The sequence below is a fragment of the Sinohyriopsis cumingii genome, chromosome 12 (genome assembly GCF_028554795.1).
Source record: "Sinohyriopsis cumingii isolate HCF-2022 chromosome 12, ASM2855479v2, whole genome shotgun sequence".
NCBI lineage: Eukaryota > Metazoa > Mollusca > Bivalvia > Unionida > Unionidae > Sinohyriopsis > Sinohyriopsis cumingii.
Genome location: NC_142972.1, coordinates 59,666,167 through 59,690,118, shown reverse-complemented (window position 1 = coordinate 59,690,118; position 23,952 = coordinate 59,666,167). Strand labels below are relative to the sequence as shown.

Here is a 23,952-nt window from a genome sequence, read left to right as displayed (position 1 = left end):
CTTGGTCAAAAGTTATTACACAATTTTTTTTTCGGCTTTCAGTCAATTGACCATGATTTTTTACCTTTAGACTAAAAAATCTAAAAATTATTTGTCTTTTAGTCAATTGACCATGATCTTTGACCTTTAGACTCCCAAATTAACAGGCCTCTTGTATATTAAAAAAAACTGAGTCATCAGATGAAGGTACAAATTTCATAACTCTGTTTTTGCAAAAACCATTTTTCAACCAGAAACCTTGATCCCAAAATCAACAGGCTTCTATCTAACTCCAAATGCATGCCATCAATGATGTTTTTTCCAACTATGTTACATAAGAGTTGGTGTATCTGTGCAGAAACCATTTATCTTCTTTCAGATATAGTGACCTGAGTTTGACCTATCGAACCTGAAATCAACAGGATTTTCTCTTATATCAAGTGAAAGCCAGTCATAAAAGGTTGGACCAGGCCTGTACAACAGAACTGATGTTGTATAGAAACCAGTTTTCTTCTTTGAGATGCACTGATCCAAATCAATAGGCTTATTTGTTATCACACACTAATCTTGATCTTGGATCCAAAATCAATAGACTTTATCCTTATTCCAAAATGATCTTGAACTTGGATCTCTCAAATCAATAGGCTTTTCCTTATCCCACACTAATCTTGATCTTTGATCCCAAATCAATAGGCTTTATCCATATCCCAAAATGATCTTGATCTTGAATCTCAAATCAATAGGCTTTTTCCTTATCCCAAAATGATCTTGATCTTGGATCCCAAATCAATAGGCTTTTCCTTATCCCAAAATGATCTTGAATTCCAAATCAATAGGCTTTACCTTATCCCAAAATGATCTTGAATTCCAAATCAATAGGCTTTACCTTATCCAAGTGCACGATATCAACAAAGTCTGCTAATGGTAGATGGTGGAGAACTCAAGTTACTGTGTGCAAATGAAAGAGGGAACAGACAGATGGTCATCATAACATGAGACCTTACAGCGGCTGTTTAAAACCAGTTCATGCAAAATTTGGAACAGTGTGCCATTTACTTAAATAAAATCTCAGAAATGTTTAATTTTTCTCTGAGAGAGAAGGGACAAAGCAATGACACTAAGCATCAGGATGTGTGAAACGCAAACAGAGCATTCATAAAGATAAATGCAGACTATGACTGCTGTGGAGTTAAAAAGAAGTATCCTTTCATGCAAATTAAAAAAAACAGCATTTTTTCAAAAAGAAAGGTTTCAACCAGTGCACAAATAGAATCTTACAACATAACACAAAACAGGGGGACATGGGGGGAAAAAACTACTAAAAAGAATAAAATAAACATGATACCAAAATTTTACCTTTAGAAAAACAAGGTGTCATCTTAACCAGTAATATATGCTGGAATCAGGCTAGGATTAGTTACCAACCAAAGACGACTTACTTCCATAGTAAGTCTAGTAAGGCACCAGGCTTTTTTGTTATCATATACCCCCACCACCACTGACCAAATTCAAGATTGTAACCCAAAAGCCAATAAATAGATGATGGGACCCCTGATATGGTTGCATGTATAAAGTCTGGTAAAAAAAATGCAACTGTAATTACAATTTGTTTATTTCAATTGTGATCTCCTCTGTGCCGCTTAAGGAAGGGACAAAAATATAACACCAAACTCAAGTTTCAAGTCTGGTGAATTTCCAGCTAATGTTTTGGAGACTGACAGATGGATTGAGCTACATGTGGAAGATATCACAATCCCATCACCCCCCCACCACAAACTTTAAGACGAATCTTGAAGAATGACCGGATATGATCATCTGACATCATTGCTGGTATTTAATTTCATTATCAAAATTCATTTTGTATTTATTTAAAGCATAACAGAAAGACTGCCACCTGGTTTTTCAAAATCTTTTTGGATGAATGAAACTGCAGTGCAAGGTATATAATGTGAAAACAACAGAAATATTACAAATGCAAATGATCTCAAAACTGACAGATACGGTTCCCATGCTTTTCTAAAGATAAATTTCCTGGTCATTTCCAGGATCAAATTACTTTTTTCAAGGTTCACATATGACCATTACTGAATGGAATTAAAGAACATTTTAGATTATAAAACATGCATTTTCTAAATCTAAAGATGTTTCTCTTTCAAGACTCCAAAAACACAGAAGTCAGAAAAGATGATCATGTACAAAAAAACTAAATGTATCACACGAAACAAGTTTGATTATATTCCTATAAATTGGTATGTAAAGATAAAAATTCTAACTTTATTTTGCTGCATTATGTTGCTAAGTGGGAACAACATAATGAACATAAATTATGTTTTGTTTCCTTTCAAACCTTTAATTCTAAAGAATTCTATATATATATATATATATATATATATATATATATATATATATATATATATGCATCTCATAGAAAGTAACATTTTCTATTACAGTATAAAAACGAAGACAATAAACACAAATAATTAGAATCTTGTCTCGTAACGAAGAGTTCAACAAGATTTTTCAAACTCCTTAAGACAATCTGGTCAAAAATCCATCATTTTAAAAACATTTTCAAAAGGGTTGATTTAAATTCTAACAAAAGACCTTCAAAATTATATACTGTTGTATAAACAAGGACTGAGTTTTCTGTAAAATCAACTTGTCTTCTTCGTTAAACCAGACCCCAAACCTGTTCTGATACGGGGGCTCGTATCGTTTTTTTTTAATATATAATACAAGGGATGACAATTTCTCATTACAGCTCTGAGATTCAACAATTTGGACTACAAATTAGGCTAAAAACGAATAGCAGTCCATTTTTTAATCAGAGTTTCCTCCTAATATTCCCACCCCATTTTTCATATTTGGACATTTAGGTTGGGATGTGGGGTCATTGCAACTGAATATCGAAAATTTGGAATTTGCTGCCACCATGCAGTAGCGACATATGGTAGTCACTTACTTTGTTATATCTACTCATACCTGCATGAAATCGAAAGGAAAATGATTTATTTTCTCAGAAATGGCAAGTATTGTAATCATTATGTCGTTAATCCACTGACAGACAAGGCGAAACTATGGCGTAGATGAAACCTGACCCAGTACTCGCCATTTGCATTATTAGTCACATGACATCACAAATTTCAAATGTCATTAGTCCAATAGTCACGTGATAACAACAACTGTTGATGTACAGAAATTAAATTATATTAAATGAAAGTCAGATACTTCTTGTAAAACCCAGCAATATGGCCAGTCTGATTTATCAAGCAGATAGCACGTCAATGTGTTAGTCATGTGATACAACAAAACTCCAGAAGTTGTTCTCTGAATATATAAATATGGAGAATTTTGTGTTCTATGGTTTTTGTATTTTTGTTACAACCAGTATACGACTTTCATTTAATATTTTTTTACTTTTTTTCTCAACAACATTTAAAAATGTGGGCTGTTTGATTTGTGTACTGATGTGACTAGCAATGCAAATTGCGAGTACCATGTCACATTTAATCAATGACGTAGTTTTATCTTGTCTTTCAGCAGGATAAAGATATAATGATTTTAAAGACAAAGATTTTAATACTCCCAATTTCTCAGAAAATAAGTAATTTTCATATCGATTTCATGCATGTATCACTCGTTCTAACAACATTTAATGTTTGTTAGGCCATCCAGTAAGTGGCTACGCTTTGCCACCACCATGTTGGCCTCTTGTGATGTTAGACTGGTTTTCATACCATGTAAGAAAAAATATGGATATCGAGCTGACTTTGAAAATTAAAGTCTACTAGATGAATCTAATCCACTGGGCGTTTGCACTGACTCAGCATATATGTTTACTGCAAGCAACCAAATGATCCATACTGCACCTCCGAATATTCTCACCTGAACTTGATAAATTTAACTCATGATCAGTTTAGTTATGACTCAACTATGTGATTGTTTCAGACATCAAGTGGTGGGGGCAAATTCCTGGGCTTTTCCCAACTTTCATCAATATTTGCAAAATTCAAGGAATTTTCACAGTTGGGAATACAATTATCATTTCTCCCAGTAGTGTGGGAACCCTGGACAGATGTTCCCAAACCAAACATAAAATGTTCAGTACATCAAACACCACCCTATGCAATCAGCATAGCACATACAGTGCTCAAGCCCACTCCTGTGCAGTCAGCAAAGAAAACACCACCCTCAAACCTGCTTCAGTACAGCAATACAGTAGGAAAGAAAGTGAATATCACCTTAATGATTAAAATCCTTGCACCCAACTGTCCTATGTCTCAAATGCCTGTTAAACAAAGTAATGTAATAAAAAAAACAATTGCTATTAGAACAAAACTTTTGATAATAAAATATGTAGAGATGTTCACAGATGATGGAGATGTTCCTACCAATTAGGTATTAACCAAAAAATCCTAGGTTAAATAGGCAATAAACTTGATGAACAGGGATGATAATTCATGTTTTAAAAAAAATAGAAAATTTAACTTGAACTAGATCTCATAATATTGTTAATACTGAACATGACTTCAATCCATGACGGACTAGAAATGTCATAGAGCAAAAAAACTTATTTTTATATATAAAAAATAAGGGGAATAGCTAAATCATATTTTGATACAAAAAGTGACATGACTTATTAAATGTTCTTATAATGGAAATTCATTAAAAAAAAACTTATTACAATACATAAAGTATTGTATTTCAAAAGGCACCAAGCTGAAATGAAACTTGTGACATGAATGGAAGGATGGACTGATGGACAAAAATGACAAAATGAAGAAGAAAAAAAAAACACCAACAAAAACAAGTATGATCTTGAAAAAAGTCCAAACTTTTTTTATAAATTCTACACTTATATATTTTCTTTACCAGATTTATCACATTCAAACCTAATTTTTGTCTGAAGCAAGACTATATGAATATGTTTCCAGGAAAATGATTCATGAATAGATGGCAAAAGAGATCGTGCTTGCAGGGATAGTCCTGGCTTTTAAAAAGCTGTCGCCAAAAAAATCGCCAACCTCAATATTTTGTCGCCAATTTTCAAAAAGTGTCGCCAGAACAAGTAATGTACATTTTTTCAAGTGTTAATTTAGTCTGTTAATGTAACAGGCAATGAAAATTACAAAAGATGAGTTAGTTAATACTCTAATTACAACAAGCATTAACAAAAGGTTACAAAGTGTTGCATGAAGATCCGTCGCGATTTTAGGGCTGCCCACTTGTTGAATGCAGTTTTAAAGTCTAATTTTTCACGTCTGTACATGCTGATTCTCATTAAATTCTCGAGAGATGAGATGCAGAGTTTATTTCTGATGTCAGTTTTTATGAGGTTCATCTTACTGAATCCATGTTCACAGTCTACAGTGCTGACAGGTGACACCAGTAGTCTCTCAGCAGCACCCCCCCCAACCTTATGGCTAGCTTCACAAAGCTTGTAGTGAACTGCTTCCTAAATCCCAAGAATGATCACTGAATGCTGTATAAATTTTCTCGACAAGCAAAATAGGATCTCCATTCCCACGAATGAAACTTACAGGAGTCAACACCTGGCAATATTGGACCGTATATATAAGCATAAATTCACACCCAATTTAGGGATTCTTTCACTCCTGTATTTTGAGAAATAAATAATTATTATTAATTATGCAAAACTGTTTTTTTTTTGCTATTTCTTGTTGCTGAGTTTAAGTCTCTGCAGCTGTAACATGGATTGATGGAAAAAGGAAAACATCAATGAGTAAAATGCTGCGCTGGCGACAGATATAATTGTGACTGAGATTTTTTCCATTTGCTTTGTATTTATACGCAGTAGTCGGTACTTCAAAGGTTATAAGTTTTCTATGAAGGTTCAGCAAAACTACTGTATTGGTATATGTCAACAAAAAAAAAAAAAAAAACAACAGAAGGATTAGCCATTCAATTAATTGTATCTGTTCTATTCGCGTCTTCAGAAGTCGGTCAGTTGTAGGTATAGTTCAGTAGCATGATTGACTGTATCACAGCATACAGTACTCAGCCCAGATGTCAGCATAAGCAGATTATGATGTAACAATGCATGGTAAAGATGGGGTTGTCAATACGAACAAAGGATTGTTTGTGTAACAGATTGATTCCAATGCATTGCTTAGTCAAGTTTGTGGCTTCCTTTCATTCTCCCTTTTAATTTATCCAGTCCAAATCCATGATTGTATGTACAAATCAAATAACCAAACAGTCTGTCACCAAATAAATCGCCAGATGGGATATTTTTGTCGCCAATAAGGAAAAAAAATCGCAATTTGCGACACTGGCGAAGCCCAGGACGATCCCTGGTGCTTGTATAGAAATTAATCCTAAATTTGAAGTGTTTTTATTAATAAATACAGCTTTTGACGGCAATTTATCCTTGAAAAATTGAAGATTCGTGTATAAAGTAAAATTATTACAAATACTATTATATGAAATCATTTCTGTATCTCATAAATATCATTAAAACTTGACACGGACATGGACAGCTATTCATATGGCCACTCTATCTAGGCCTCCAAAATTAGAAACCATCACTGTTCTTAACTCATACTTTCTGAATATTGTAATGAATATAATCTCCATATTTAAAATATGTGTAGATGTGTTTGTCATTTAGGTTTTAAAAGCATTCACATGCTCAAAACTCTGACAGCCAATGTTTTATATTCATTTGCTGACCAATCAGACTCAACTAAGCATTCCGACATCCAATCGTCTTATGTTCATGTCCTGTCCAATCAGATTCAACTAAACATTCTGACATCCAATGTTTTATGTTCATGTGCTGACCAATCAGACTCAACTAAACATTCTGACATCCAACTGTCTCATGTCATGTCCTGTCCAATCAGACTCACCTAAACATTCTGACATCCAACTGTATCAAGTCATGTCCTGACCAATCAGACTCAACTAAACATTCTGACCTCCAACTAATGTTCATGTCCTGACCAATCAGACTCAACAAAACATTCTGACATCCAATTGGCTTATGTTCAAGTGCTGACCAATCAGACTGAACTATATATTGCTGATAATCAGACTCAGCCAAATATTCTGGCATCCAATTAGCTTCTGTTGAAGTACTGACCAATCAAGCCTCAGAATTTTAATCACATTCTGGGTTTAGGCATGTAAATGGTTTTAGAACATCCAGCCAGGTCACATGGAAAACTGAATGACAGATGAATGAATACTATCAGCCAAAATGTATCCACAAAAGCAGCAACATTCTCATAATGTTAAAATAAGAAATGAGCATCGTATAAAACGATTATGTTGAGACACTGGTCATGCTACTTACCTCTAGTTCTCTCATTATCTCATCCATAAAGTCTGTTGAGTTGTTTTTGTATGATACTGCTGCTTTGATGCAATCTTTGAACATCTGAAATAAATTAATAAAGTCCTTGTGCATGATTTATGTATATATTTTTAAAATTAAGAATAGACTTGGGGTAGTGCCTACAGTCATGGTATTATACAATCACCAGTCTGAAAACATTAACTTCGACTGTAACATACTCACATATGACATCATAATGCAACTCGTTTTTTTATTCTCTGGTCCCAACTAGGCCCTTTTTAGAATCATGAACCACAGATAACATGTTCTTGTGGCATACTACAGTTCAACATGTGATTCTGAGAACTATGTACAGAACTCCTTCACTGTAAGGATCTTCATTATAACACCAATTTCAGGCAGTTATGGTCATTGATCCAGTTTGATAATATCATAGTGAAATTTCACTACACCACTCTCTCATTTCAGCACACCCAAGTAACTCTCTATAACACAGGGACTGATGTCGATCCAATTTTGTGAAAAAGGAAGATACCCTAAAACTGGCTCCTATATGCTGAACATGGGCAAAATTGCAATCAAAACTGTAAATTAAATCTTAATACATCTCTTTTATCATCAAACACATCAGTTAATACCTGAAAATTTGGAATTAATGCCATGAAAGTCATATAATAATCATTAATAAAACGATCCACAATAGACTGTAAACAGCAATAAATGACAAAAAAAACAATCAATGGAATGTTGGCAATGCTGTAGGAAATATATACCAATCAAATAAGTCTTGTCAAGTGAAATTCATGTTTCAATTTTCTCTTATAATTTGGTTTCAGTGTAATCATCATAAATGCAATCTTTCCTCTTGTATTCAAATGTGAAAAGTATAAACTGTCCATCAAGGCAATGCCTATGAGTGTTTTGTTGAGAAACTAATATAGTGCCAACAGTGTTCTGATCTGTGACTAGCAGATGTATGATGTATTTGCTGTAGCATTAAAATAAAAAAAGCAGGTCTGCTTTGTCTATCACATTAATTATATCTTTTGTATCAGATCAAGTAAAGGGGATAGAATAACAAAACATTACAAGTTATTTTAATTTGAAATGAACCATCTGACCAAAATGCTTTGATCTTCCTGTTTATCAAAAATCTTTTGTCAAAGGAAGATTTTAGATAAACTTGCTTTTGAACATTCTATATGTTGTAAAATACCTCACCTAATAACACATATGTTGTAAAAAACCTCACATAATAACATATTTTATGTTGTAAAAAAAATACCCCACCTAATTAAAGTTTAAAAGAGGTAAATATTCAATGCATGCATTGTCGCTTTGTGTGATTAATTTCAGTCAAAAACTTAAGAACTATTAAAAAATAATGTTGTCTACTGTATTGCTGTCATGCCACAGACTGGTTGTCTATATACGATTTATACTTATTGCATAACTGAGGCTGACTACTTCTCTTTATTTTTATTGATCACATGTATAAATTCACAAAATTTAAAAAAGGACATTACCAAGCACAGAAACATTCTGCAAACATTGGTCAATGTAGCAACAACAAAATCCATTAAAAATGCACACAATCAAAATATCCTTCTCTATGTCCATACCAAAATGGATGCAACATTAAAAACACATGTGTAGTCATTAATGAATGGATTTAAATATAAGCTGTAACTTTTGGAGAATGATTTTTAATAGATATCCTAATATCCACAACTTCTTTTGATTTAAAAACCTACACTATTTTCAAAATTACATTACGTACTCTCTCTCTCTATCTCTCCCAGAACCCAAAGTTGACATGCTACATAAATAAATTGCCTATCCTATGCCCATTTCACTGGTATAGACCATTTCACTAAATAGTCAACTTTCAATCATTTCCTCCAGCTGGTGTCCAATGAGGATAACAAGTAAAATCTAATAAAATGACTTCTACAAGTAACTTTTGTACATATAAGTGGGATGGAAAAGTTTTTATTTTCCATTTTCATTATTGTTGTATACACAAAGAACTGGTAATAGCAATCTAAAATTGATAACGAAACTCATCAGACACGGCCTGCTAGGCAGTTGTGAGACAATCATCCTTGATGTTCTCTTTTGAATCAATTAAAATGATATCTATATTCCATAAACTCAAGCTATGTAATTTTATTCAAGAGAGATTAAATTAATAGGTTTGATGTGAATCAACAAATTTTCAAGATCAAATGATTACTGCATTTTATGAAAGAGTGGCTTGCTATCCTTTCAAGAAAACCTATTTGAGAATTTCCTATATGCTGGAAAACCTTTTTTCCATTCATTATTTTATACATCAAAAACCAAACATCTATGTTAAAAATCTATGTTGACATTTTAAACTGTTCTTACAAAATAATAGCAAATGCATTAATTAAATAAACTACATAGTTTATTGATGTAAGGAATGTTATTATGCAGGCCTATTTCATTATTAGATCAACATAAACAACACCATAAATTAAGATCAACTAAAATTAGTCTAACATTAAAACATTAAGAGTGAATAAGAATATATCTTGGTTAACTAAAATTAGTCAAACATTAAAAGTAAATAAATCAAGAGATCTACTTAACATTTAAAACTCTCAATTAAGTAAACAATAATATGTATAAACCTATCTTGATTTTGATTCCATTATAAGATCAAGGTAAAAAAATCAATGTCCTCAAATACATGTTGATAAAATATATTCTAACACTGTAAAATGTTTAAATTACGATTCTTAAATTAGCTACTATGGCAGCCATATTAGATGCATGATTACCATCATTTTCATTTAGGACAAACCAGACACAATTTCATAACTTTTAGTGAAAACCTCATGTTGATATGAATATCCCATTCAGGAGAATTAGTCAAGATTTTTAAATAGATACTATAATTAGTCTTCTTGTGAAAATTTCAGACTTTGCATTTTGAAGAAGCAGCAATAACACAGTTTTTAAGATGGTTGCCAGGGTGGCCATACTGGATGTCAGATCAACATCATTTTCATTTAGTACTAACCAGACATCGTAAGAAGTTTTCTTGTGAAGAACACATGCTGAATTGACTTTTGTCTCTCTATATCTCAAAAATTATAACCTGATGCAATTCCTTCTTTGCAAGAGACATGTATCCTTTTTATATTTTCCTCAATCCCAAATTTCAACTTAATAAACATTCTACCATTTATCATGGCCATCCATGATAAGACTTTCAAGATGGACTCAATGCTGAGTGGGACAATTTGGACCAACCAGACATCTGAGCAAGTCTTTTAGCGAAAACCCATGCTGATACAACCATACGTTCAGAAGAAGAAACAATGACAAGATTTTCAAGTTATTGGATGTCCACACAAAGCCATGCTCATTCTGAACCAACTAGACATCATAAACCCCATGTCAATGTGGCTTCCATTCAAGAGGAGTAGTAGTGATTATCAAGATGGCTGCTGTGCTAACCATATTGGACATTAGATCAGCACAATTTTCACTTAGGATGAACTGGACATCATAAAAAGTGAAAATCTCACCTGGATTTGACCATCCATTGGTGGGGGGGGGGTAGCAATTGCAAGATTTTACCTGTGGTGGCCATATTGGATTACTAAACTTTACCATTTTCATTTAGGATCAAACAGACCTTGGGATGAATGTGTCAGGTTTCATGGCAATCCTCCAAGTAGTTTAGTTAGAGAAACTATAACAAATGTGTACAAACAGATGGATATGCATCAAACAAGATACCCATAAACTCTTCTGGGCAATGACAAGTAGAGCAAAATAACTATTCTAAAATTTTACATAGGATATATTATGGACAGCATGTATACTTAATAGAAACAAAGATATAATTATCTACCTTTGCTACTGGGTACATAAAGTAAAATATAAAACATCAATTCCAAAGTACACACCAGCTAAATTTACCAAAATATTAAATCAACTAATGTATCAATTTAAGTATTCGAAACAACAAAAATCAGCAATAAATATGTGGATTTTCCACATTAGTTTATTCATCGATGATCAGTTGATTTCATGTTTGACATCACAGTTGGTAAGGGAAATCACTCTTACATATGCAATGCATGACTTATTAAAACCAACTATATCTGACCAAATGCAAATATGCACACTTTCCCTTAACCAGACAATGAGGTAATAAACTGCATCATATGACATTTTTTATTACAACTTACCTGCATCCAGGTCCTGTGTCTTCATAATAAAGGAAATATGAACTTAACCCTATTTATATGCTTGATATTCCATAATTATCAGTATTTAATAACTGTAAAATACACATGATTGATAAAAAAACTAACAAGCACACAAATTATAACTTTATGCAATTCCTACTTTGCAAGAGACATGTATCCTTTTTATATTTTTCTCAATCCCAAATTTCAACTTAATAAACATTTTACCTTACACTAAACAGATTTAATGTAAATACGCAATAAAACAGAAAGCCAGTAACTTGTATTTGATACTGTCTATTCAATTACTTTTCTGGGCAGCATCAGTTTTTGTGGATTTGCAATGAAATGTTGAGAAAGAAACGTTTTAGGGTACTTAAATTTATATCTTGTGGTCAATGTCAGCTAGGTATGTAAATCTATGGTCTTAAACAACCTTGAAATCAACAAGATTTGGCACTGCACAATGCCAGGAAGAGCTACCTACCCTGACAACATTTCTCCCATCTGAGGCCGACACATAGTAGAAAGGCATGTTGTGTTTCTTTGGAAATCCAAACACTTTCTTTGTTACACTGGGATCAGCTGAAAAGAACGTCACCATTAATCAAAACTATCTTTCAAATTCCTCATGTTTTAATTTGTGTTCTATATGCCAGTGATATTAGTCATTTCCAGCTGATGTTTTATGATGTGAGAGAAACATATATTCTATGTTCTAGAACCTTAGAATTCTTCAGGGTGATAGAAGTCACACTCTAAAGTACAACTGTACAAACATTTACCTCTTAAAATCCTGATTCATATACATTTTACATTTTTTTAAAAATATTTCCATGTTTTGGATTAAAAAGTGTAAGTTATGTTTTGATGAATTTCTTTACACGGTGTGACTCACTTTTGTCCGAAAAAACATATTAGTATAACCTTCAGAAATAAATTATGCTTCGATATCTTCTGACATACTGGTATGTATTTTACCTGAAAGGATTAGGACTTTGCAAATATTAGTACAACTCCAAGTCATTCAATTAATTTCAATTCTTCAAAATATCATCTCAATAAAGTATATAAGATGCATCCCTAATGAAAACTCCACTGATGCAAACAAAAACTAGTAACTAGCAATGATCACTACTAAACACATGCATGACAATAAACATTAAATGGTCTTTGATAGCATTTAAAGTAAAACAAGCTTTATCACAAATTTGTCTCCCTTTACGTATATGGAACATACTAGATGCCCATACTTACCATCTATTTTATTACAGCAACAAAACACTGGAATTTCCGGTCTATATTCCCGCAGCTCCTTCAGCCAATTAGTTAGGTTCTTATATGTAACTTTTCTAGTAGCATCAAACACCTGTTTGCATAAGAAAAAGCCAAATCTTAATATCATGTTTATCCAAACGGAGGAAAAGAGGCAACAAGCCAAGTTATTTATGACAACACCACCCCATTACTAATTCCAAAGTGAGGATAAAATAAAAGTAAAAACTTTTCAAAAGCAATTTTAAGTTGAGGTTCAAATTTGTAACTTTCAATTTCTGAAATCCAGAGCATCAACCTTTTGGTTGTAATTTACTCTTTACCTTAAAAAGCAGCACAATGCTCCATTTTTTTTCCATACACATGCCCAGGACGATGTGAATTTTGCCCAAACTCAAACTACACTTGCCTGACAGAGCAATGGACTATTTACTATTACTTGAACAAAATACTGAAACTGCTTTCAATAATAACATAATAAATACAACAAGCTTTAAATAACTAAGGCATGTAAGATATGACTATGGCATGTGAGATATGCCCAGAGAATGTGAGATGTACCTATTCATGTAAGCACATTAACAGACACTGAATCAGACATAATTATGCTTATGATATCTTTATGGTCTGCAATATGTTTTGCAAATTTTAGTATTTTAAACAAATGCGAGTCTTTAAATAGTATCTGTTTTTCAATAAACATAATATTCTTTTCCTAATGACAATATTTAAAAAATAAAATACTCTGTATTTCTAAAACTATATATCCATGCCAATGATGTCATCCTTCATTCTCCAACATTTCCTAGTGAGAAATGAAATAAAATCAAACATTATATACACTGATGTAGGATTGGGATCAGAATTTATGTGGAAGAACTCTGCAAAGCCTTGTTCTTGCCAAGTGAGTATTCCCTATCCCATACCACGCATGCAGCACATTAATTTAGGTCTTCATGTAATGTTTTGACTCACATATCTTGACCCCTATAAACCTCTTTCAATGTGCCTTTTTGACCACTACTTCTAATACCAACATTTGTCCTTTTCAAATTCTGCATGTCCACCAGATTTTGGAGACAGTGTTGCACATTGTCCTTAGCTTAATGGATCCTAGATGCAACACACAGCACCACAGCATGGACTCATCTAGTCTTATCATCTGCTAATGCAGGCATCACAAAAAATGTATCTGTATGATAATGTAGAACTTATGTCCATGATTATGTGAGACCTACCAATATACAGGCATGAGCTTGATGATAGTAGGATGGATGCATGTTGTTGAATCTCTCCTGGCCAGCTGTGTCCCAGAAATCTGTAATAAGGGGAGATAACTACATCTAGAGCAAAACTGTACTATAACCTTGTTATGTCGTACAATATTAAACATTTCTGGATTTTATAAGGTAAGTATTCTAGAAAAATATCCTTAAAATGGATTCAGTGAAGATTTTTATTGTAATTTATGAATTTAACACCTGCAAAGGTCTATCACAAGTATAAAAAAATTGCTCTATAGTGAGTATAAAGAATAGTAACTAATATTGTAGTTCTTGTTTTTCTGTGAAATTGAATGGCTGTGAAAGAAATACAGGTTTTTATCATGGTTTAAACAATATTCTTGAGTATTGTAGTAAATATCATAGCGTTAACGATATAAAAATTTCAACAAAACACATGGCAATGCTGCAGCTTTTCACAAATCTCTGTGAATCAGACTTTTCTTACAGAGTACAAGAAAAACGTTGTCAGTCACAGATGTCCTTAGTGCAATTAACTCAGATGTGGTTCGATCTGCATCCACGGCAGACACTCTAATCACTTAGACCACGAGAGCAGTAACTATTTGGTACAACTGACGTATTATAAATCTTCTTTATTGTCATAATATATAGCAATGAAGCAACTGTTACCAAATTTCAGGAAAGATATTTTTTATCTCACATCTTTGCAGCCAGGTTAATCTACTGGTAAACATCATCACAATGTGAACCAGCTGCCCTAACAGTTGTCTTTTTTCTCTCTTCCCCATAATTTCCAACTGTATTCAAGTGTTTTGGCCAGATAACACTAATCAAGTCATAGGAGATCTTATTACATTTTATTTATTCATTAAAGTATGAAGAAGACATGTTTTATATAATCACCACACCAAACGGAAACACTGCATTTCTATGAGACAAATCGCTTGAAGGTAATGGATCATCAATGTCGCTTTTGGATGCCATTCCAGACTGTCAGTGACAAGTTTGGTTTATTTACAATGGCTACTGATCAAAGAGGATACCAGTTAGTACTGTACTACTATGATCAGCATAACAGACTAATGTATATACTTGTTTATAAGTCACATAACAACTGAAAACATCATAGACCCAGATCTGCCGTTGTCTAATGCAACATATTTTTTTTCTCTATGTGGTTTATTAGGAGTAATTAGTAGAACAAACAATATACTCCCTGATCTGTGACAGCAGATCTGGAATTATGTTGTTTACATTGGTATTTGCTTCAAAATTATACTTTCCCGATCAACACGTTTTTCTAGGAATACATACCGACAGAAACTTTGGAATCATTTACTTGAGTCTTATAGTTGAACAAGGTCAAGGCATACGTGGACAACTGCTGTGGTTTACTGTCCTGGGTCAAGGAAAGATCTTGTACCAGAAAAACTAATTAATTCCCAAACTGCATTTTATTTTTTTACCTATATCATATATAATAATGGCAAAGTCATATTTTATAAACAAATTTAAAAACCTGAAGAAAACAAGCTTTTATCAGGTTTTTTTCTGTTTGTACCTTCATTGTACTGCCCCAAACACTTTTTTTTACCTTACTCCCTCATCCCACTAAACACAAAATGAGTATTTCAAATGGTTATGTTTATCCATTAACTACATCCATTTTTTACATTGCTGCCATAAATCCTTATCTTAAATGGTGTAGTTGGAATTGTGTACTTTATGTGTGCATGCAAAGTCTATTTAAGAACTAAAATATGTGGCAGAAAATACCTCCTCCATTTGAAAAAAAGGGGATAGTTTTCTATTTTCTGAAAGTAGGAGACAGTTATCAAATAAATAATGGTAGGGTTTGAAACAATAATGCATGATTTCTATGGGCGTTTTTAGAGTGATGAGCAAATCTTGCATCTTAGAACAGACCTGTTGTATGCATTAAAATAGCCACACAAGTTCAGACAGGCAAGATCAACAAAACAAATATGTTCTAAGATGATAATCAATACAATAAGATGTTTTAGTCCCTACTGATGAAATACAGATTTTATAGAACACAATATACCACATGATAATAACATTATTATACATTTTTATCATCGCTTGTAAGCCATTTTTTGATTGGTTAAAATCTCATCATGTGATATTGAAAAACTGTAAGCTATCAGTTCATGACACAAAAATAGGAACTAATTATGTATTCATACACCATTCTTCTGTGCTTGACAATACTGTATTCTAAATGATAGTTAATGTATTGTTCTGTTCTGTATTTTTAAGTTCCATTATTTATTTTATAACTATTTGTAATTATAAGAACTGAACTTCATATTTTGCAGGATTTATTAAGTCATAAAGATTGAAAATAAATTACATGCTATGCATGAAGGCCTACACTTTGTGATGTTCAGTTCTTAAATATTACTTTCAGAACTGAAACAAAATACATGTATTAACTTTGTTGCAAATGACTTGTTATTCTGCCATTGATACCAGAAAATTCTCACTATATGAAAACAATGTTAGGTTTTTACTACTTAAATGACATGCCAAAGAAAAAATAAAACTTTACAATTCTTAAATGTTTCTTTTCAGATGATAATTTCTATGGCCAAACAGCCAAAATGATTCATAAGTCAGTAAACATTCATATACATGTAATCAGACCAATTTCTGAATAGAAACATGAAGAAAACATCTCATTCCTCTGTGCTGAATTATTAGTTTAATACTGAAATATACACTGGCTATAAGGTGGACCCAATTACGCTATGATGCTGCCCATCTGTTCATCTTGTCAATTTTTATTCTGCATTGTAACTCAAGTTCTCCAGTATCTATTTTTACCAAACTCTGTGGATGACTTTAACATGGGATTTTTAAAAAAAATGATTTTGGGATAAAAAAAAGGACTGAAAGAAGAAAAATGATTTCCACACCATAACACTGGTTTCAAATCACATCCATGGACCCAACCTTTTGCATGGCATGCATTTGGGGAAGAAGCATACTGATTGGGGTGGGGGAGGTCAAAAGTCAAGAGCTCTGTGACTGAAAGAAGAAAAATGGTTTTCACTCAATGACATTCATTCTATATCAAAGACCTGGACCTAACTATGTGGACAATTTGCACCTGAGGTAAGAAAATAAGCCCATTGATTTTGGAATCAAAAGTCAAGGTCAATGCATCACAACATTAGAACTAGATCACATGCCTTGACCTGGAGGGCTTGCCTTAATGTATGGAGGAAACCTACTGATTTTGTTGACAAAATGTCAAGGTCACTGTGTCTAAATGAAAATACAAAAACTCTCTTCAGGAGAACTTTAATTTATAGTAAATTCCTTGACCAAACTCTGATAGCTTGCACTCGGGATAATAAAGAAACTTGTAGATTATGGAATCAAAAGATCAGAATCATGGTAAGTCTTAAAAGGCAAAAAAGGTTTCTGCATGTTGTAAGTTTAGCCCAAGAACACATACCCTTGACCAAAGGTCCACATCACTGAAACCTGTTAGTCAATAAAAAATCTATAGACCATTCCCTACTAGATTCTACACAGTGGACTGATATGTGGGCATATAATGTGCTGTTCACAGTACTCTTATGTTGGAAAAGCATTCAGCTGGGTATAAAGGATACTATCCATCCATGAGAAAGCGCTCCACCAACCTGCAATGTAGTAAAGAATAAAAATTCAACTTCATATATCTAGGTAATAAGACCATGTCATGGCATAATTCTCCTTCTCCTGTGTGCCAAATTACTGAATAAAAGTGACTTTATGCAGAGCTATATCCGTTCCAATCTTCTTTTCACAATGGTCAAGCATTACCACATATACTCACCTATAAGTCGAGTCAAACTGCAAACAGCAAAGATCCTGATCTGCCGTAGCATATTACACCTACAGATCAGGGTCTATCTTGTTTGTTCTACTGATTAATCTTAATAAATTGCACAGACCCAGACTTGCCAGTGCAGTATGAGATGGCAGATCTTTGTATGTGCAGTTTGCAATTGGATTCATATTATAAGTGAGTATATACAGTAATTTGAAGGGAAAAAAACTTAAACAGACCCACGTACAGATCTTGTATTGGCTGAGGTCAAAGGCAGCTGGAACGTGCTGTAATGTAATCAATAATTATATTTATAAACATGTGACTATTTGGCCCTAGATCAGAGGTGCACAACTTTTTTTTGGCCAAGGGCCAAATTGCATTTTCTAAGACCACTCATGGGCTGAAAACACTAATTTCTTTAATATAATTACAGTTCATGTGCCAGATTTCTGTGTTGTTTTAATCTGCCCTGAGGGCTGGACAAAACACATACATAGGCCAGAGGTTGTGCACCCCTGCCCTAGACCTAAATGTCAGGATCCAATCACAGAGCCATACGGAATGGATGAACACAAAGGACCAATTTGTAAATACTGCAACTACAGTGTACATTTTGCCTTGATATGTGTGACAAGAAAAAATTATGAATTTATTTTTCCAAAGCAGACATGGCTTGATCAATATATTTCACATAATAGCAACATTTTTTTTTTAACAGGTTGTGATGTCAACCATTGTTCAATTTATCTATCAATGTCACTGGATCAGCCACATTGCATTTAAAGTAGTTTGCTTTACACAATTTCTCATTACACCATAGAGGTTGTTTTATCTCACCTCCACCAAAGGATGGCCAATGCTGAATCAAAGATTCAAGAGCCATCAGTGACCTACTTCGATCCCTTTGTTACTTGTAAAACCTCAAAAACATCATGCTTTTTGGACTAAGCTCTCCAGATTACAAGAATAAGGTAATCAATGATTAACTTTTTGTGTACACATTATATCCCTTGTCCAATGACTCATGGTTCATGTGCTAGATGGACTTAAAACCATCAGTTTTGTCCTACTACAACAAGATTCATATCCTTAATAAAGCCCTATGAGTAAAAACATTATAGGTAACAATCCCAATTAGCTCCCCCATTCACAGGTCAGGTGCTTAACTTTGTATATAAAGTTCACAGCTTTTGATAAAGTATAGTACATAGTAAGTAGATGATCTTCATAAGGACAAGGGGCATAAACTGAGATAAATATGTACAAGTCTTTTAACATCTTGACAGTACAAGTATGCATTTCATCAGCATGATCAAAGTTTTCCCAGGCAAATTAGATTTTTGTTATATCTGTATCTCTCTCCATCCTGAAAGAACCATTTTATGACACAAACAGCAATGTCATCACCATCATTGGAATGTTGATAATTGCCTGTTATGAGATATATTACTGATAAACTACTACATATACAGCATCATGGACAAGTGTACTTATGCCATCATGGACAAGTGTACTTATGCCATCATGGACAAGTGTACTTATGCCATCATGGACAAGTGTACTTATGCCATCATGGACAAGTGTACTTATGCCATCATGGACAAGTGTACTTATGCCATCATGGACAAGTGTACTTACGCATACTCCATACTGCTAAAAGAATCTCAATGGCATTAACTTTTAGTAAGACACAGGAGGATCATCTGCCTGTACACAGAGCAATTCTACTGGTACTAAAAACCAACACTTAAATCATTACCTGCAGATACCGCTGTTTATGTCATCTTGTTCACATTTCAAACCAAACAGAATTTTTTTTACTAACACGGTCACCATATCTGCATACTGGGGTCATGTTAAACTGAGGTAAGCAACTAGTCACCTAAAAGAATGCAAACTTTTCCTTCTTCAGTTACAAAAGTGAAAACGACTCTGCCCTGTTATATTTTAAACTTAAAATAAGTGATAGTGGCTTACAACTTTTGATATGAACGCTCACCATATCCAGGTAGCTCTAACAGTGTTGCGTATTAGCCCAAGGCAAAATGTATTTCATGAGTTGTTTATACCAATTGCACCAACAAACTCTTGCACATACAGCCAATAACCATTTTCCGAGCAAGTCATAAGTACCCAATTTCCACAAGATTCCTTTCATGATTAAACGTACCAACTTCTATCTGCAAATTTAAACATCAATATTTAAATGATAAGTTATGTTTGAACAGAATTGGTAAAAAACACTTTCTAATTTAAACACAAACAATCCCAAAAGAATGAAGATTTTAACTGCTATGTTTGCATTATTTTCCTAATAAAATCAGTTTGAAACCATAAATAAACCTGTAATGGAATTCATCAATGTGTATATCTAGGAAATACCACTCGATTAGATTGTCTGTTTTTGTAAATTGTTAAGCAAACAGATTAAAGAAAATATAAAATTGATAAAATGCAAAATCTAAATATTACATGATAAAAGATTTAGCCTAAAACTATAATCATGCAAGTCAGAAATGTATGGGACCATTCAATCTATATTGTGGAATTTGTGAAGCTCTATAAAGATAAGATTGTTTTCATATCTTTCATTACTGTTAAAATATGAAAAGCAGTGAAGTAATATTTAACCAATGCATTACATTAGCACAAGTACATAGTCAAATAATAAAACATTAAGTTGCAATCCTTTCAATGGATTGTTGTAACAAATTTTAACGTTGGTGGTTACGAAAATCCACTTTCTAAAAAAGATGCAATCATAGTCATGCATGGCAACATATGTTCTTTTATTAATTCACTTGGAACAAAAGATATAGTTCATTTATATATCAACTTTATTGCTTCAGTGTGTTGTTTATGAACACTTTCAACAGCACTGTATTATCAGTAACAATAAAATGAAGATGAACTTAAGGTATGATGACACTTGTGTCTTTGCTCTTATGTCCATATTATACAGGTTGTTTCAAAGAGTTTAGAAAGCTTTTCAGCTGGCATTTGATAGTAGCTTTACAGAAACATTTGTTTAATTTGTAGTTGATTAGACATTGTTTCAACTTGAAATTACAATACCGTAATCTAGTTATTCCTATCAGCTACAATTACCTACAATGTATGATTTTTTTTATTGTGTTCTTTTAAAAAAACTATAGCCAAAATATGCTGCATGTATTTCTCCATCCAAACATGCATATTTTCATCTATCACTACAATGGTATGAATATGATAAATTTTATAAATATGCCTCTGTGAAAAAGGAGGAGTCAATTGCCCCTTTAAATCTGAAGTCTATCTTGACCCCTGTGCATAGGAAAGTCTTTTATTTTCAAACTTAATATGCGATGTCTTCAATAACAAACGAATAATTCTGCAAATCTATGTAACAAATGCATGTAAGAGTTAATACTGTAAATAATGGATCCAAATAACACCAGTTTAATGACAATGTAACGTTATTTTTCAAGGAATCATGAAAGGAGAGTAAGCAGGTTGTTTACATCGACAACTTCGGTTTGTTTAAAAAAGATGTCAAAAATAGGGGCCACCTGGTAATAATCAGGTTAGAAATATAACGGATGAATAAAATTACTTAATTATGTGCATTTGTTGGACAACTTCATGCTTTCATTTAAAAAATCGGACTAGGTGTCTTTTTTAGGCGGGGGGGGGGGGGGCTGCAAATGCTTTAGTATCATACCAAACAATAATGCTAATTGAGCAGTCTGGTGCTTCTTTTCTGGATTCCAAGCTGTGACCTATAGCAATAGACCGCCGCCGTTTTATAGTTTATACTCTTCGAGAATGTTCATTTTCTTTAATGACCGACTAGGGGCATCAGTACGAAACACACTGCAATCATTCAATTAGTAAAGCAAACGTAATTATTGCTGAAAATACATACTTAGATTTTCCAACAGCGCTGTCCCCTAAACCTATTATTTTAACTTTGGTTTCTCCATCAGTACCGTCCTTATCATAATCAGGATCGACTGTCTTTGCCATTTTCAAGATTTTCTACCAGTTGAAAGAATGCAAGAAGAGCATTATGGGTAAAATAATTCTTTTTCCGTTTCCTGTTCCGGTATCCCGCAGCGTTGCTTGGGAAACACCCTTGTTGCTATCTAAGAGGACCGCAACAGGGAAGAGAGGGAAGTTCTATTATTTCGATGTTTGTTTTATTATTTTCCTCTTTTTCATATATTTCGATTTCGAAGATTTTGAAAATAATATTATACAGGCAGGTTTCTTTCTTTGCTTTATAACATAAATAAAGCCACTAATAATTTTTTCCTGTTACGTTGTTCACATATCTATAATGGCACTTGTTACGGCGTGTTGTATAACAAACTTAATACATTCTAATATTCGATGAAAATTTATAATATTCAAAATTTATTGTCAATAACTAGAAAACCTTTCAAATATTGCAAAATCATAATTGTAATTTTTAAAATTATTTTATATCATAATAAAGTCTGTTCTAAGATACAAGGATCCTGTATTGATATATTGAATGCATTTACTGATAAATCAAAATCATCTACTGATTGTTATGTTTTGCTAAATAACACAAAACATGGTTTGGTCTAACTACTTTAATGACTAGATTTCGACTGACTTAAACAGAGAAAACACATGGACACCAGTTTCTCACGCTAATGTTATCACAAGGCATACAGGGTTACAACTGAGTGAGAGCCTGGAGCTGACCTTAGGTGACCTATAACTATCAGGCCACTTGTAGCTACAGAATGTTAATACCGTATATTACCACAACTCTTCCTAAAAATGAGTTTTGTGCTTTTCTTTTAAATTCACATATTAATTTTTCCTTTTATTTTTAATAAATTTGTAAACATATTCAAACTTGACAAAGCGCTATTTTGCACATGAATATATTTCAAATAGTTTCTGGTGAGTTGTAAAAGTTCTACTAATTGTTAAAATTACGTTTTAACCCTATGGAATTCAGAATCATTCTTACACTCATGAAAACAAAGACATTGTAATATAATGGCATTGCCACTAAAATCAATATTTTCTTCAATCTAGTTGTTATCACTGCGTATAAACTGATGCGATATAACAGATGTAGTATTATGCCCCTAAACACTCCCAGTTTCTAATATTCATAAAACACTATTTTTGTAATTGAGAAAACTATCGAGTTCACATAACAAAATCATTTTATCTTGCAGCCTTTTTTTAAAAAAATTAGACGTCCACTCTTTGTTCGAATCTCACCGGTCTGGTTTGGCTCATTGATGACTAATGGCGTCTTGTCATTCAGTTCAGTGACCTCCTTGTTAGTATCTTCGTATGTATCATGTTTCACTTTGCACAGAAGGTAAAGTATCATTCTAGACTAGTATATATACATCGTTAGGGATTGTTTTTGATGTTGAAAGAGCTTTTAGCAGGGAAGGATATGTGTGTCTGGAGCCTTTTCTCAAGCCTGTGGACCTTAATTATATACATGAGTCTGCATGTATGGATATGTGTGCCTGCATGTATGTTTGCGTGTATACATGTATTGGTGTGTAGTATTAGTCTTTTTTTGTCCTATCCTGTTCCATCCCGTGTCATGTTACCTTGTCTTATCCAATTACTTGTCATGCTGTGACATCTTGTCTTATCCTGCCCCATCCCGTGTCATGTTAACTTGTCTTATCCCATTACTTGTCATGCTGTGACATCTTGTCTTATCCTGCCCCATCCCGTGTCATGTTACCTTGTCTTATCCCATTACTTGTCATGCTGTGACATCTTGTCTTATCCTGCCCCATCCCGTGTCATGTTACCTTTGTCTTATCCCATTACTTGTCATGCTGTGACATATTGTCTTATCCTGCCCCATTCTATATTATCTTGTATTGTTCCATCTTATATCACCATGTGCAATTTTGTCTTATCCCGTCTCATCCGGCCTCAGAGCCATCTTGAAATCCCATCCCTTGCCATGACATGTCATTTTGTCTTGTCTTGTGCCATTCCGTCGCATGCCAACATGTCTCGCCTCCGTCACAATCAGCAATGTTTGATGATGGTATC

At 33.3% G+C, this 23,952-nt stretch overlaps 1 protein-coding gene across 1 annotated transcript in view; it reads right to left on the bottom strand.

The window, feature by feature from the left end:
• Positions 1 to 21,922, bottom strand: part of LOC149786556 (rab-like protein 2A) — a 35,161-nt gene extending 13,239 nt beyond the window's left edge. Inside the window, exons 1-7 of the mRNA XM_089977063.1 lie at positions 21,803 to 21,922; positions 17,696 to 17,725; positions 15,366 to 15,445; positions 14,043 to 14,122; positions 12,787 to 12,898; positions 12,017 to 12,114; positions 7,298 to 7,381 (exon numbers count right to left, since the gene is read on the bottom strand). Of these exons, the coding sequence (XP_089833189.1) occupies positions 7,298 to 7,381; positions 12,017 to 12,114; positions 12,787 to 12,898; positions 14,043 to 14,122; positions 15,366 to 15,445; positions 17,696 to 17,725; positions 21,803 to 21,903 (585 nt within the window). The 5' untranslated portion in view covers positions 21,904 to 21,922. The remainder of the gene's footprint in view (positions 1 to 7,297; positions 7,382 to 12,016; positions 12,115 to 12,786; positions 12,899 to 14,042; positions 14,123 to 15,365; positions 15,446 to 17,695; positions 17,726 to 21,802) is intronic.
• Positions 21,923 to 23,952: the final 2,030 nt, after the last annotated feature.